This window comes from Eucalyptus grandis, chromosome 3 (genome assembly GCF_016545825.1).
Source record: "Eucalyptus grandis isolate ANBG69807.140 chromosome 3, ASM1654582v1, whole genome shotgun sequence".
NCBI lineage: Eukaryota > Viridiplantae > Streptophyta > Magnoliopsida > Myrtales > Myrtaceae > Eucalyptus > Eucalyptus grandis.
This window is the reverse complement of record NC_052614.1, coordinates 36,788,075-36,803,337: the sequence shown is the minus strand read 5'-3', so window position 1 is coordinate 36,803,337 and position 15,263 is coordinate 36,788,075. Positions and strand designations below refer to the sequence as shown.

Sequence of the window (15,263 nt, the reverse complement as noted above, 5' to 3'; positions counted from 1 at the left end):
ATGATGATATAGGCATGATGATGATGATATATGCATGATGATGATGAGATGTGATGTGATATGATGATCACCCATGATATGATATGCATGATGATGATGAGAAGTGATGTGATATGATGATCACCCATGATATGATATGCATGATGATATATGCATGATGATGATGAGATGTGATGTGGTATGATGATCACCCATGATATGATATGCATGATGATATATGCATGATGATGATGAGAAGTGATGTGATATGATGATCACCCATGATATGATATGCATGATGATATATGCATGATGATGATGAGAAGTGATGTGGTATGATGATCACCCATGATATGATATGCATGATGATGATGAGATGTGATGTGATATGATGATCACCTATGATATTATATGCATGATGATGATGAGATGTGATGTGGTATGATGATCACCTATGATATGGTATGCATGATGATATGCATGGTGATATGCATAATGATATGCATTGTGATGATGATGATATGTATGATATGATGATGCATGAATACATATGACATCAAAAAGGTAAGCAATGCCTGCCATGTATGATGATATGCATGATGCATTGGGTTGTTATTGGATTTCCCTATCTGCTGAATGGTTGTATTCACCCCTTTGGGGAATAACATTTTAGATTAGCAGTATGCCGCTTCCTGCCGTCTCACGGGGGGTATTCTATGGTCTACCGTCTGATGTAGAGGTTGAGTGTGCGGAGATAGATTGTCCCTCTATTCCCGGACTGACTTTTATCCGAGTGCGATGTCTTGTGATGTATGATATCGGCCTGGCTGGGGGCCCTGTCATACAAGAGTTCATTTATGTGCACGTTCGACGGGATGGAGCTATGCGAGGGATGCTGTCGCCGCCATCACCTGATGCACCGGGTTGGGTGTGAGACTGCGCGATGAGTAGGAGCTGGATCTCTTTTTGATGTAGATAGTCGACGCTTTCGATGGGAGGGTTTTGTGCACGTATGATGTTAGGGGTCGAGGTTTCTTTTTGAGATTTTAGGCAGGACATGGCAGAGTCCTAGCCTTTCTTGTTTTGTATCGACCCAAGAGAAATCCCATCTTGCTATATATGTATGTAAGCAAAGTGTCGAAGTTGTTTATAAAATCCTAATGTTTAGCTGGTGTGTATTTGTATCATGAATTGGTAGGGGGATAGATGGTGATGTTTAATTTGCTTCCGCTATGAGTCGCATTGGGACCGATCGTTTTAAAAAAAAAAATGTGTCTGCAAATTAGGACGCTTGTTCGAAAGAAAGAAAGGTAATAAAGTGTAACATCAGAGCTTGTGGCGATCGCCGAAGGGTTCGGGCTGTTACACTAGGGGCCGGCAATGCTCGGCAAGGTCACCGGCCCTCGATGGCCGGTCGCCAACCATGGCTGAAGCCGACGACCAACCAAAGAAAAAAGAAGAAGAAAATAAAGTGAAGGAAAAAATAGGAGAGAGAAAATTGTTTTTCGGAAGTGTTTCCAAAAACAAGAAACAAATTTTTATTGTTTATTGTTTCTATTCCAAATTTGTTCCTAGGAACAAAAAAAAAAAAATAGATTTTCTATTCCTAAGAAAAAAAGTATAAACAAACGCGTTTCTATTCTTTTTTTATTCCCCGGAACAAAAAAATAGAAATTGTGTTCCGAGGAACAAAAAAGAACACAAACAAACAAGCCCTAATTTTCTCTACATGAAATAGCTATTCTTTTAGTCAATCCCAAAAGGTGTGGCTAGAGAACAAATGGGGGGAAACTAGGCTATAGGACCGCCATACCGATATTTTTTTCTTTTTTTAATTTTTCTTGTCCTTTTATGTATAAAGAAATTGAAATTATCAAAATCCTAAACTAGACTGAAACTAATCAATTCAATTCACTCCAATTCTCGATTTTAGGGTGGAATCGGCCCAACCCAAAAACTAATCACCCTTGACAAAAGAGCACATCCATAATGAAAAGAATGAGATTGATAAAATATAAGCTAACATGTTTAGATTTTAATTTATTTTCCGTACATAATTAATTTAGTCAAAAAAGAAAGATGAGGGATTTACGAAATCCTCGATAAATTTTTCAAATTCGAATGCATAAAGTATAAGAGGTTCATCAATTACTTGCATTTGTCTTTGGTTATTCTATATTATAGTTTTATCCATCCATAATTACGTGGGGTCCCTTGATATTTTAGATACATACACACGTGTTTTTCATGAGAAAATTTAGGGAAAATTCTAAATAAAGGTCTGAAATATCCTTATTTTCTCAAATAAATGTCTAAAATAGATATTATTTCAAATAAAGGCTACAAATACTCTCATTTTCTCAAACAATGTCTTGAAATTGACATTATTTTCAAATAAGGGACAATGAAGTAGTCATATCAGTCTCAAAAAAATGTCTCAACTCACTATTTGATAAGGGGCAATTTCATCTTTTAATTTCTTTTTCTTTTTCCTTGTTTTCCATAAAAACAAACTAAAAAATTTAAGAAAAAAAAGATGGGAGGGAGGGCTCCCTCCTACTTGTGGCCGTCACCGCATCGCCGGTGGGGCAACGGCAATTGAGCGAGGGGTGGCAACACTTGTTGGGAGAGGGCAGCGATCCTCTCTTAGATCTAGGCAAGGTTTGGGGGCATTGGGCAAGGGTTGCCAACGCCTAGTCAGCGAGAGTCGTCGGCTCTTGCTCAGGTTGGGGTGAGGGTCTTGGGGTGAGGGCCTACTAGCCCTCGCCTTCGGTCAGCAACCTCGCTGGTGATGGGATAGCAGCCATAGGCAAGAGAGGCTTCTCCCGCCTTTGTTGTTGTTTTTTTTTTTTTTTTTTTTTTACGTTCACATTTTAAAATTTTTAATCTAATATAATTTAAATTTAAATTGTGTTTTGAGGAAAATACCACTAGTTGGCCAAAATTTTTTGTCGACCGATGAATGAGTAAGGCTAGGCTCTTATTTAAAATAAATAACCATTCAAGATCTTTATTTTAAGACTGATATGATCACTTCAGTCTCTTATTTGAAACAAGATCTACTTGAAGTCCTTATGTGAGAAAATAAGTGTACTTTTTGAGTTCATATTTGGAATTTTGCGGTAAATTTATTATTAAATAAAGTTTTAGGCGAGTCTTATTAAATAAATAAACAAAAAAAAAACCCATACGGGCGCGTCTCAAAATCCGAAAAAAGGTAAAAAATTTGCCTTTGGCGCACCAGTTTCGTTAGGCCCCCAGCCCCAGCAAGGAAAAGCCCTAGTTCCCTCTCCCGTTTGTACCTCCGCCGCCGTATCGCCGCCTCAGCCGCCGCTTCTCTCTCTTTCTCTCTCTCTCAGGACGGTCGGTCAGCGAGTGCCGGCGGTGCTCAGCTGAAAAAGTCCGACCCGGAACTCAGCTTGCGAGTAGCTTCCTCTTCTGGTGGTCGCTCTGCCGATGGCTTCTCGACCGGAAATACAGGCGCCGCCCGAGATATTCTACAACGACGTCGAGGCTCGCAAGTACACCTCGTCTTCCCGCATCATCGAAATTCAGGTCCGCGCGGTTTCGTTCATTCGCATTGCTCGCGTAATCGCGTTATGTGTGTCGTTTTTTTTTTTTTTTTTGGTTCTCCTGACCAACGTGGTTGTCGGCGGTTTTTGTCGGTTTGGAAAAGCAGGCTAAACTGTCGGAGAGGGCGTTGGAGCTTCTTGCTTTGCCGGACGACGGCGTTCCGAGATTACTCCTTGATATTGGTACCCTCTTGAGTTCTGCTAGTGCTGAGTGGGTTGTGCTTGAATTTGAGTTGAAAGTGTTGTTGTACGTGTGCTTCCTGTTAAGGGGAACGTTGACTCGATTGACGTTCGTGGAGAATTGATGTGTTGGTGAGAGAACTTATCTCTAGTGTGACCACATTGTCTTTGACTGAAGTACTTCCCGTCGGAAGACAAAGATCAAATGTTGATGTGGGTGACTGATGATTGGAGCGTCTATTTGGAGTATTGAAGAATGTCTCCTGTCTATTGGGTGAACTTTTTTGCTTGATGAAGAGACAGGGTCAATTTGCTTGCCGGGTTCCTGCGTCTTCTGTTTTAGGTCATCAGGCATGAAGAAGTGATCAACTTCTCTTGTTAAGTTACAGCTTGCAACTTTATCGCTCAGTTATACTTTCTTAGCTTTGATAGGAGCACCTGCTTGATGAGAATACTTACTTCTCTCTTCCTTGCTTTATTACTTCTTCTCTTTTTTCCCCATGAGCAGTGTCTGTAATGCTCAGAGATTCATGATGGTTGATCATGTTGTATTGACATTTGGGTCTTTCTAGGTTGTGGATCTGGATTGAGTGGGGAGACCCTATCAGAAAATGGACACAACTGGATTGGTTTGGACATTTCCCCATCAATGCTTGGTATGTTAATTCAATACCTATCGATTTAAGGGATTCCTAGTCTGCTCATATTTTGATATTCCATTACCTGTTCAAATGTAGACATCGCCCTGGAGAGAGAGGCAGAAGGTGATCTTTTGCTTGGCGACATGGGTCAGGTACCGACCAGTTTAAAGTTTTTGAACTGTATTATTTCTGAAACTGAGAAAATTCAGCAATGGGCTCATTCTCGTACTTCGCCTTTAATTCTTTTAGTGGCCAATGATTTCTCTCTTTACTTAATATGAGGTGTTTTATTGAAAGAGCACAAATTTTTCATTGAGCATCCATGAGCTATATAAATCAGAAACTAACAACAGAAAGAAAACAGAATAGAAATATAAAAGGCCTAGCCATATAATAAGCAGTTTGTTTTTTGTGGAATAATTAGGACAAGGCTATTCAACTATTGCTGATTTGATTTCAAGCCTTCAAGATTCCTTATGTTCCTTCCAAGCCATAAGTTGCGCAAATTAGATAATGGAGGGATTCCGAAGTCTTCTTAGAGGTTTGAGTTCCTTTATGCCATTTCCATTGAGAATCGTCTCCCTTCCAATTTCTAGCATGACCCAGGCGATTCCACCTTCGTTGAACCATAGTCTGAATAGCAAAGGACACCTGGCAGTGAATAAGAAGACGATTAACAGGCTCGCCAGAATTTTAACGCATGCAACACCAATGTGATGTTGGTTGTTGTGGAGTATATGTGCATGCATGCTTGATTGCTTCCTCTATTTTTGAAGAACTTTGTGCTGGCATATTGTACTGGGCCTTGTCGATTGTCACATTCAATGGTATTGTTCATCCTGCATACATTTGACTCCTTTGCCATTGGGTTTATTGTGAATATTGTGTTGTAGGGCTTGGGACTTAGACCTGGTGTTATTGATGGAGCCATCAGTATCTCTGCTGTTCAGGTTCATTTTATTGCGTTCATTAAATTGATTATCATTTTAATGTTTTTATTCTATAGGAGTTCTCTTCTTGGATCTTAATGGAGCTAATTTTTATTAGGAGCTCCAGAATTGCCATTCTCACACTTCATAGTGCATAAAGTAGCAAATAGCAGTTGGTCTTCTGTAATATTGGGTTCCTTAGTGTAAGTACCGAAAAGAGCATACTTGTTTTAGACTATGAAAGAAGATATCTTCCCTTGTCAAGCTCAAGTAAAATTGTTTCAATTTAGCTGTTATACTTTAGAGGATATTGCTAGGTACTTGGGCAATGGAAGACTACGCTTTTAAAGGAGGACCGATTATATTAATTGTCTTGGTAATGTTTGATAAGATAACATTAAATTCAAGATTTGCCGGCGTTCTGCCCCCTAAATCATTTGCAGCTGCATTTGTAAATCCTTATAATCCTAAGCTCTTGCATTCACTAAAATTCATTGCGTATTGAACCTATGTCTGTTAACATAGTTAATTTTGCATCTATCTTGTGGCCACATGGATAGGATGAAGCAGCTAATATTGTAATCAACTCTGAAAAGTTCCCTGCAGAGATATGAAGTAGCTACTGTCGTGCTTCACCTTTGATAGATACAACTCTCTCTTTCCCCCTTTATCTGCTAGTTAGATACCATCAAAATGAGGTGATAGAATGACTTGTTGTCTAGTGGACACGGTAGGGGGTAAAGATGTGCACATGAAATGTTAACTAGAATTGTGCATTGGGTTTGAAAGACCGAAGGAATGTACCCTGGGGATAAAGATGTAATTGTTATATTGTTCCTGCACATTTTCTTTGCATCCAGTGCATCAATTTTGCATGGTAAACATTCTTAATTCATGATCTTGCAATACTCTCTGGAAATTCTCTGCATTTCTACGCTCGGTTACTTAAAATCTTTTTTAGTTTCTTTTCTGTAGTTTGTTGATTCTACATCCGTTTGTCATGCAGTGGTTATGCAATGCGGATAAGTCCTCTCACGAGCCACGGTTAAGATTGAAGTATGTTCCTCATCATTTGGATGATAACTGGTTGATTTTCTTAAATGATCAAAAATGTTCTTTTCTGCTTTTCTATCTTGCAGAACTTCTAGTCCCTATTTGGATGTCCTACAAGTGACATTTGTCTTGATTTTTTTTTAGGGCATTTTTTGGATCATTATATAGATGCTTAGCAAGGGGGGCAAGAGCAGTTTTTCAAGTTTATCCAGAAAGTATAGCCCAGCGTGAATTGATTTTGAGTTCTGCTATGCGGGCTGGATTTGCAGGTGGTGTGGTGGTTGACTACCCACACAGGTATTCATTACCAGAACTTATTTTAGCGTTTGACATCAATGGAACAGCATATGTTGTGCATATCTTAGTATATATTCTGCTGTTTGGAAGTCATCTGCGAAAGTAAAATTTCTGAGAGCAGAATAAGTGGGCTTTCATTGGAGAGAAACACCCTTTTTTTCTTTTGTAATTATTGGGAGTTGGAAAGTTGCATGTGGATGGAAATGCTTTAATGAACACTGTAGATGATTTGTATTGGAATTGAGCTCTTTTGGCTCTGAGCTCTTCTTGTATGTGGGTTTCCACCCCTTGGTGCCCTTTAGTGAATACACTCACCTATCAAAACATAAATAAATTTCTGAGAAATTACTGTCAATAATCTTTTAAGTTTATTTTCTAAATAGGTGGAATCTTTTTTTATGAAATTATCAAATGTGCGCATAATACACTTTAGCTGTCACGTGTCAATCTCTCTTTGTTCATTCTCTTACTAATGGGTTGACGTTGCCTGGGATAATTGGCAAAATTGAGCTTATAAAGCTGGTCCATGATTATATGAAGAATCTCATCAATATCATGTCCAGAATTGCTTATTATTGTATTGGCAAGTTTTCCTTTTTCTGTTTCTTTGAGGGACTGTTTAATGACAAGTCCAAGCAAGAGATGTGCTGTTCAACAATTGATTTTTCATATGCTTCGGTTGCGGAATAAGTGCTTTAGACTGTGTATGTGATGATAATCTGTGTTCTGGATGAAGGCTGATCACTGCCACAGTAATTCGGATGGACAGTAATACGGATGCATGCCTTCATGAAAATCCTATCAAAGAAAAATGAACTAACCTCGAATCATTATTGAAAACAGCTCAAAGAGCAGGAAAGAATACCTTGTGCTTAGTTGTGGGCCGCCATCTGTCAGCAGTGCCGTACCAAGTGGAAAAGGGGAAGATGGGGAGAGTGCCTCTGACGATAGCAGTGGTGATGAAGACAATCAAACAGTGAGTTTGCAAATTTGAATATTATGTTGGACTTGTTCTAGACATGGACTTGCATATTAAATTCCGTTTTTTCTTTTTCTTTCTTTTTTCTCTTTGTTCTCTTTTAGGCTCATTCTATATGTCAGTTTGCTTAAGGAACTCTCTCTCTCTCTCTCTCTCTCTCTCTCTCTCTCTCTCTCCTTTTGTTAATCTTATGGGAACATTCAATTTGTTAATTGTTCTCAATTAATTATTGACTAGGGTGATTGTCTTTTCTTCTTGCTCTCTTTTCAAATGCAGGTCAGTATCTCTGACAGGCACCGGCCAAAGAAGAAACAGAAACTAAATAAGAGAGGCAAGGGAAGAGAGTGGGTTTTGAGAAAGAAAGATCAGATGAGGAGAAAAGGGAATGCGGTGCCTCCTGACTCAAAGTACACGGCTCGCAAGCGCAAATCTCGGTTTTGATCAGTGGCAAGCATGAGCAGCACTAAGAGACTTTCATAATACAATTTTTGGCCTGGCTCATATTTAGGAGCATCGCTGGTTATGCACTGCACTGCTTATGTTTTTCCATATCCAGCAGTCAAATACATTTTTCTCTTTCAAGTAGTTAACGACTTATTAGTATTGGTATATATATGCATTTTTTGGAGAGAGACAGGATGATCCTGCAAAAATTTTGAGTGATTTATATCATGTTTAGATATATCGTTACAGGACCTACCTTCTCATGTCCTGTCTTGAGTCCTTCCGCCCCATTCTGTTTCTTTCACTCTCCTTTTTCTGGTGACCGGATTCAACCTTGTGTTTCTCGGATCAATGAGCTAAACATGCTTGAGTGTTGGTTTTTCATATTAGTTTTGTCGATGGTTGGTTGGATTGGTTTCATCTGAAAGGCTACTCTACTGAGATGTTACATGTTCTTTTGGATCTTAAAAGAATGATGACCCTCGTGAGTTTGCAAGTGTTCGATTAAATGTTTTCTTGGGTTTACTCGGGATGGCACTCCAAGAACCCCAGGTAATTAGCAAATACCACGATTTGCTCATCGAGAATTCACACGATGCAACACGTGTGAAGGCATGTCGATCGATGGGATTCTTGAAATGCATTTTGAGGACGCCACATTAGTCCATTGTGGGTGATTGGTGCAGGAATACTTGGTAAATGGTTCAGTTTTACGAATGAGTTGAACGCTCTGGTGATGATAGATGACATTGGTGAACATAATTGGAGATAGTGTAATATTGGGTTAAATGAACATTCTTTTCATCTCTTTTAAAGTAATTAAATCACAAAATCTCACTGCACAAAACTAAATCACTTAAAACTAGTTCCTGATCTTCGTTACTATGACTTAAATTAGACAAGCAAATTGTGTAACCTTTCTATGATGTTCTTCCTGGTTTATCTTATTTTAATTTTTTTTTTATTCTGCTTGGTGTGGATTGCCTGCAGTCAGCAATGGTTGTCAGCATGAAAAAAATGAAAAAAAAAATCAGAAAATATTTAAAAAGTTCAGAAAAATATCAAAAAATTGTAAATGTAGCTCCCATCGTGTTAGTTGGATGATCGTTGTCCATATTAATGATTCCAGTTAAAATTGACTGAATGAACTCAATTGATATAAATGAAAAAATGGTTCAGGATTATATTAATTTAATTGAAAGATTTATAATTGAATTGGTATTAATGTAATATGTTTAGTACATTTCTAATACTTTTCACCTCCTAAGCACATCAACCTCCCAAATGCGGGTAAGACTAAACATGGGAAAAGTACCAAAAAAGTCTTAAACCTATTGCATTAGTACCAATTTAATCATAAACTTTTTAATTAGACTAATTTAGTTTTAAGCATTTTAATATTGGTACCAATTCAGTCCATCCTGCTAATTTTGGCCGGCCGGCGTTGACATGGATGTTGGCCAGATGCTGACGTGGAAATTTTTATGATTTTTTTATTATTTTCTATTACTTTTTTTTTCTTTCTTTTTCCTTTTCTTTTACGGCGCGAGAGCCACGAAGCCCTCACTCGGCCTCTTCCAGGGTTGTCAACGAGGCGGCTTCGCCCGGATTTGGGTAAGGCCAGCCTCGCCAGCGGCTGGCGAGGCCATGGCGGCCATCGCCAGGGCGAAGGCGAGGGCCGCGAAGCCCTCACCAATCGCCGGCGAGGGTCGCGGCCCTCACTTGGCCTCGCCCAAGGCCGTGGGTGAGGCCAAGCGAGGGCTTCGTGGCCCTCGCCTCCGCCCTGGCAATGGCCGCCATGGCCTCTCCAGTGGCAGGCGAGGTTGGCTTTGCCCGGATCTGGGCAAGGCTAGCCTCGCTCTGGCCTCGCTCGCCGCTAGTGAGGCCATGGCAGCCATCGCCGGGCGAGGCGAGGGCCGCGAAGCCCTTGCTCGGCCTCACTCGCGGCCTTGGGTGAGGGCGCGACCCTCGCCGGCGTCTAGCGAGGGCTTCGTGGCCCTTGCCTCGCCACAGGGATGGGCCCCATATCCTTCCCAGCCGTCGGCAAGGCTGGCGTCGCCCAGATTCGGGCAAAGCCACCTTGTTGGTGGCCCTAGGAGAGGCCAGGCGAGGGCCACAAAGCCCTCGCCCAGTGGCCGGCCAGCCTCACCAAAGGCTCGCCAACCACCGTTGGAAAAGAAAAGGAAAAAGATAAAAAATTCGAAAAAAAAAATCATAAAAATTGCCATGTCCGGCCACTGACTAACGTTCACATCAATGCCGGCCAGCCAAAATTAATCAAATGGACTGAATTTATACAAATATTAAAATGTTTAAAACTAAATTGGTTATATTGAAAAGTTTAGACTGAATTATTATCAATATAATAGGTTTAAGACTTTTTTTTTTGTACTTTTCCTGACTAAACATAGACAAGCTAAACTAGCATAGGACAGCGTTAACCTACTCATGAAAACCCAACCACAGTAAGCAGTAAAAACATATTAGTTTAGAAAAGAACATCATCGGCACTTGATTCGGTTCAACCTCGTTCGCTTCTTGAAGACCACGAACTAACCACCAACCAGACATCACTTGCATGACCGACCGTCCCGCCACCTTCCAGTACCTCGCTCTGCTCCGGAGATGCTCCACCATCGCCCACCTGAAGCAAATCCATGCCCACACCATCGTCTCCGGCCTCGCTCGCTTCGCCTACACCGCCAGCAAAATCCTGGCCTGCTCCGCGCTCGCGCCGTTCGGGAACATGGGCTACGCAGCGAGCGTCTTCGCCCGCATTCCCGCCCCCGGTGTCTTCGACTTCAATGTCGTGATGATGGGTTTCTTGGGAGACTCCGAACCTGGGAAGGCCGTGTCGGTGTACGCTCGAATGTGTAGGGAAGGCGTCAGGCCGAATGCCCGCACTTTCGCCGCGCTGGTCAGGGCATGCGCTGGCTTTCCTTTGCTTGGCCAGGTTCACTGTGGCGCCCTGAAGTTCGGGCACGATTGTGATGTTTATGTGGTGAGTTCTCTGGTGAGCGTGTACTCTAAGCACGGAGCTGTGAGTGCTGCTCGCCGCCTGTTTGACCAAAGTCCAGTGAGGAATGTAGTTTGCTGGACGAGCCTTATCACTGGCTACTGTAGCAGCGGCCTTGTTAATGAAGCCCGAGAGCTATTTGATTCAGTGCCGGAGAAAAATGATGTTTCCTACAGTGCCATGATCTCTGGCTATGTTAGGAATGAGCGGTTTGATGAGGCCATTGAGTTGTTTTCTGAGGTTAAAGACCGTGCCGATGTAAAATTAAGTGGATCTCTTTTGGTTAGTGTACTTAGCGCCTGTGCCATCGTGGGTGCCTCTGAAGAAGGAAAATGGGTTCATAAGTACATAGATGATAATGACATTGATTATGAACTTGAGCTAGGCACTGCATTGATTAATTTCTATGTCAAATGTGGGTTTGTTAGACCCGCACAAAAAGTATTTGACCAAATGCCTCTGAAAGATGTAACGACCTGGACTGCGATGATATTGGGGTTTGCTGTTAATGGTGAGAATGAAACAGGGCTGCATCTTTTCTATGAGATGGAAAACAGGGGTCCTAAACCAAATGCTGTGACATTTATTGGAGCTCTGATGGCTTGCAATCAGAAGTGCCTCATCAATGAAGCATGGCGCTTGTTTGGACGCATGAGTAAAGTTTACGGCATCGCTCCAACTATTGAACACTATGGATGCATGGTTGACCTCTTGGCTCGGGCTGGACAAATCAAAGAGGCTGGTATGTTGATAAAGAGTATGACAATGGAACCAGATGGTGCAATTTGGGCATCTTTGTTGAATGGGTGCATGATGCATGGCTATGTTGAATTAGGAGAGAAAGTCGGCAGGCATCTGATCCAACTAGAACCTCAACATAGTGGACGCTATATCCTACTGGCCAATATGTATGCTAAGATGGGCAACTGGGATGATGTTTTGCTGCTGAGAAAAACTATGAAGGAAAACAAAGTAGTCACAGTTTCTGCTTGGAGTTTCATTTAGATTGATGGGATTGTCCATAAATTTGTTGTTGATGATCCTGCCACGCATGCTTCCAGATGCAGTGGACTTTGTTGATGGAATCATGAAGGAGCAGTAGAGCAAGAAGGAGAAAGATAGTGGCAGTGGAGGAGTGGTGGCAGCTTGTGGAGGATGATGAAGTAAGAATTACAGTTGGCTTTGATTTGGCGAGAGGGAAGCTGGAAGAGTGGATGTGAGTGCCATTAGGGGTGTGATGAAGTGGCAGCCTAGATAGTACATGAATAGGAGAGGAGGGTTTATGGTGGTTGCCGGTGGAAAGGAACTGATGGATCAATATAGAAGATTGCAAGGTGCATATTATCATCTTTATGGTTTGGATTGTACATGGCATGCTTTTCATTAGTTATTTGGCTTCCTAAAAAAAATAAAAATAAATAAAAGGAAGATCATGTTATTTTACTGGATGAAATTTTTACAGCTTCCTCAACTATCTTAGCTACTTTTGTATCGAATGGTGTTTCATTTTGTGACCATTGGTCTTTGTTCTGTTAGAGACTCAGTTAGCTAGAGAAAGCTGTGATAGTTGTGTTTATTTTAGCTGGTTCTCTTAGGCTGTATTTGGATGGAACAATATGAAAAGAATAGAAGGTTGAAAAAAATAAGTGGATAAAGCACGTGCTTTGTTATTTGACATCCATCCACCGCAAAATCAAGGACAACAATATTGATCTCCAGAAACAGGGATATGAACTCCATTGTGAGTTTAAAATTGCCACTGGCACTGATTGAAACATAGCTGGTATAGAGTTGACATGTGGAAGATAAATTGAAGGAAATTGACTGACCAAGAGGACTTTTCTTTCTTTTAATTCAAGTCATTGTATTTATGAGGGATTGTTAAGGCACACTGGTGGATGTCTAGTTGGGAAGATCTGGTTTATGGCATAGGAAATCTTTCTGGTTCAAAATTGTTCTGGCCGTCTTGCTGCTCTTTGGCTTCATTATGGTTGCAGTCATTACCTTTTGCCAGGATGTGTATGTTGTTTGGTTCAAGCCCTGAAATGCAGCTGACCAGACTTTATTTTACAATTTATGTCCTGTGGCTCCATATTGTTAGAATTCCTATTTTCTGACCGACACCTTTGTCTGTATAGAAATTGTAGTTTTCTCATTAGCCACTTGTTCATATGTGAGTCAGTCAATCGGCATTGGTTTAAGTGTGTTTATTGCCAACTTTAGTACTTACTGGATTGCTTGGTTTGGCCATAAGTTTGAATCACTCGCTAATGACTGACTTCATGTTTTCTCCTGAGTAAATGTGCCTTTTGACTCAAACTCCTAATATGATGCATAGCTCAGTGCCAAAACCTTTTGTGAGGAATGCCTCAAGGACATCAAAGTCCTGAATCCCTTTTTGAGAATGTCATCCATGCATCATTCCTTTCTTCTGGAAACCAATTTAACCTTCTTAGATTTTGACCACTAAAAAATTCAACAGTCTGAAACTTATTGCAGTTAAGCTGTTTATTGCAGTTCCATTTTTTTTTTAAACACTGACAAATACCTAGACAAATTTGCTTTTCCCCCATGTTCTGCATATTATTTGCATTTGGATGTAGAGCTCCTGTTCCCCAAGTCATGCTATTTTAGAGGATGTATTTCTGCTATGATCATGATTACTTGCTTATTATTGGTTCTGGAGGTAAAAGAAATGACTCTGAAGTTTGTTGAACTAGACACTTCACCAAAATAAGCCATAGTGTCTCAACATATTGCTCCCAAATGCAAAATTATTTTCCAATGTACTATTTCTCTTCCGGTATACTGCTGGCATAGTGCTATTCCTGCATACTCAGGATTTGTGACAAGAGTTGTCTCACTGTGTAGTTGAATGCAGGGCCATGTTTGAGTTGAGGAATAACAACTAATTTTGCATAATGTGAAAAATGAGACATAAGAAATGTTTATTGTGTGTAGATGGATGGATAGATAGATAGATCTGGAACTTACAGTTGGTATCTCAGATACGATTGAGAAAGTTTTGCCCTTGATCACCACTTAAAAGATGAACATGATGGTGTATGTGCGCGTGAGTGTGGCTTGGAAGTTTCAAGTATTAGAACGACCACGTTGAATCTTTAATATGCTCTCAAACATTTTTTTTTCAAAAAAGTAAAAAAAAGTACATAATAGAGCAATGCTAATGTCAGAAAGAGAACAAAAGGAAACAAAACAAATACAAGAACATTTACAGTGAGCTTGTGTGAATTACTCTCTTTGTCAATCCTTTAAAACTTTAAAATGCTGTTTGAGTATTCTTATGGAGTGAACTATGTTTTCTCAGGTCAGTATGGAAGGAATTTAGATGTGTGAATTTCATCAGCAGCATAATACTCGAGTTCACATTCTTCAAATTCAGCATGGGGAAGAAGTTTCATTTTCAGCCTTTTGTACCTGATCTTGTAATGTGGTTCCTGTTACGTTGACCGCAGCAGTTGGCATTGGGTAGTAATCTCTATCGCATTGCTAAGAAATTACAGTAATTTGTCTTGACCAGAGGATGAGGCCATTGTCACAATCTGATTATTCCCATGCGATGTGCACCCGAATTTATCTAAACAAATCTGTAGTGCCCCAAGGGAAACACTTTCATATATTGAGATCTGGCGATTTATCAAGTGTCTCATTTTACGTCTCAGTACTTTCATTAGGTAATCTGATTGATTGATAATCTATTAGTGTCTGTTTATCCACATCATATAATTAGCGAAGCGGGAGCAGTGCTAGATTTTTATCAAAATTTCTTTTCGATATTTCTGTGATGGATCTTAATTTGATGTAAAAGCTGGTAGGGTGTTCATGCTTTTGATAATTGATAACTTGTTTCAATTAGAAAATCAAATAGGATCTGGTGGAATGACTTGGTAACAAGTTTTAGTAGGTCACAAATCTGCTTTGCACCCTGGTGGATGGGGTTTATGGGGTTCGATTCCAGGCAGGAGCCAAGAAAAAAAATACTAAAAAGTCTCGACACCTCTGGTGATATTTGGCATTTCATTATACTACAATGAGTGATATGGGATTGCCAATGCCATCTACATTTCAGTATCTCAACCACCTAATCAACACAAATTTTCTCAATAATGAAGTGAACTCAATAATGAAAACCATATTAGTTCTACTTTAAGT

General features: G+C 40.3%; 2 protein-coding genes across 2 annotated transcripts; both read left to right on the top strand.

The window, feature by feature from the left end:
- The first annotated feature begins 3,201 nt into the window (after positions 1 to 3,201).
- On the top strand, positions 3,202 to 8,458 carry LOC104431133 (18S rRNA (guanine-N(7))-methyltransferase RID2). Its single transcript, XM_010043815.3, has 9 exons — positions 3,202 to 3,534; positions 3,659 to 3,734; positions 4,304 to 4,387; positions 4,469 to 4,524; positions 5,266 to 5,322; positions 6,308 to 6,357; positions 6,499 to 6,651; positions 7,495 to 7,627; positions 7,907 to 8,458. Exons 1-9 carry the CDS (start codon positions 3,436 to 3,438, stop codon positions 8,069 to 8,071), a joined length of 873 nt encoding a protein of 290 aa, XP_010042117.1. The 5' UTR covers positions 3,202 to 3,435; the 3' UTR covers positions 8,072 to 8,458.
- A 2,085-nt stretch (positions 8,459 to 10,543) lies between these two features.
- Positions 10,544 to 14,752, top strand: LOC104437353 (pentatricopeptide repeat-containing protein At5g66520). The gene is made up of 2 exons (XM_010050293.3): positions 10,544 to 12,424; positions 14,419 to 14,752. The coding sequence occupies exon 1, from the start codon at positions 10,653 to 10,655 to the stop codon at positions 12,093 to 12,095; it is 1,443 nt and encodes a 480-aa protein (XP_010048595.2). The 5' UTR covers positions 10,544 to 10,652; the 3' UTR covers positions 12,096 to 12,424; positions 14,419 to 14,752.
- Positions 14,753 to 15,263: the final 511 nt, after the last annotated feature.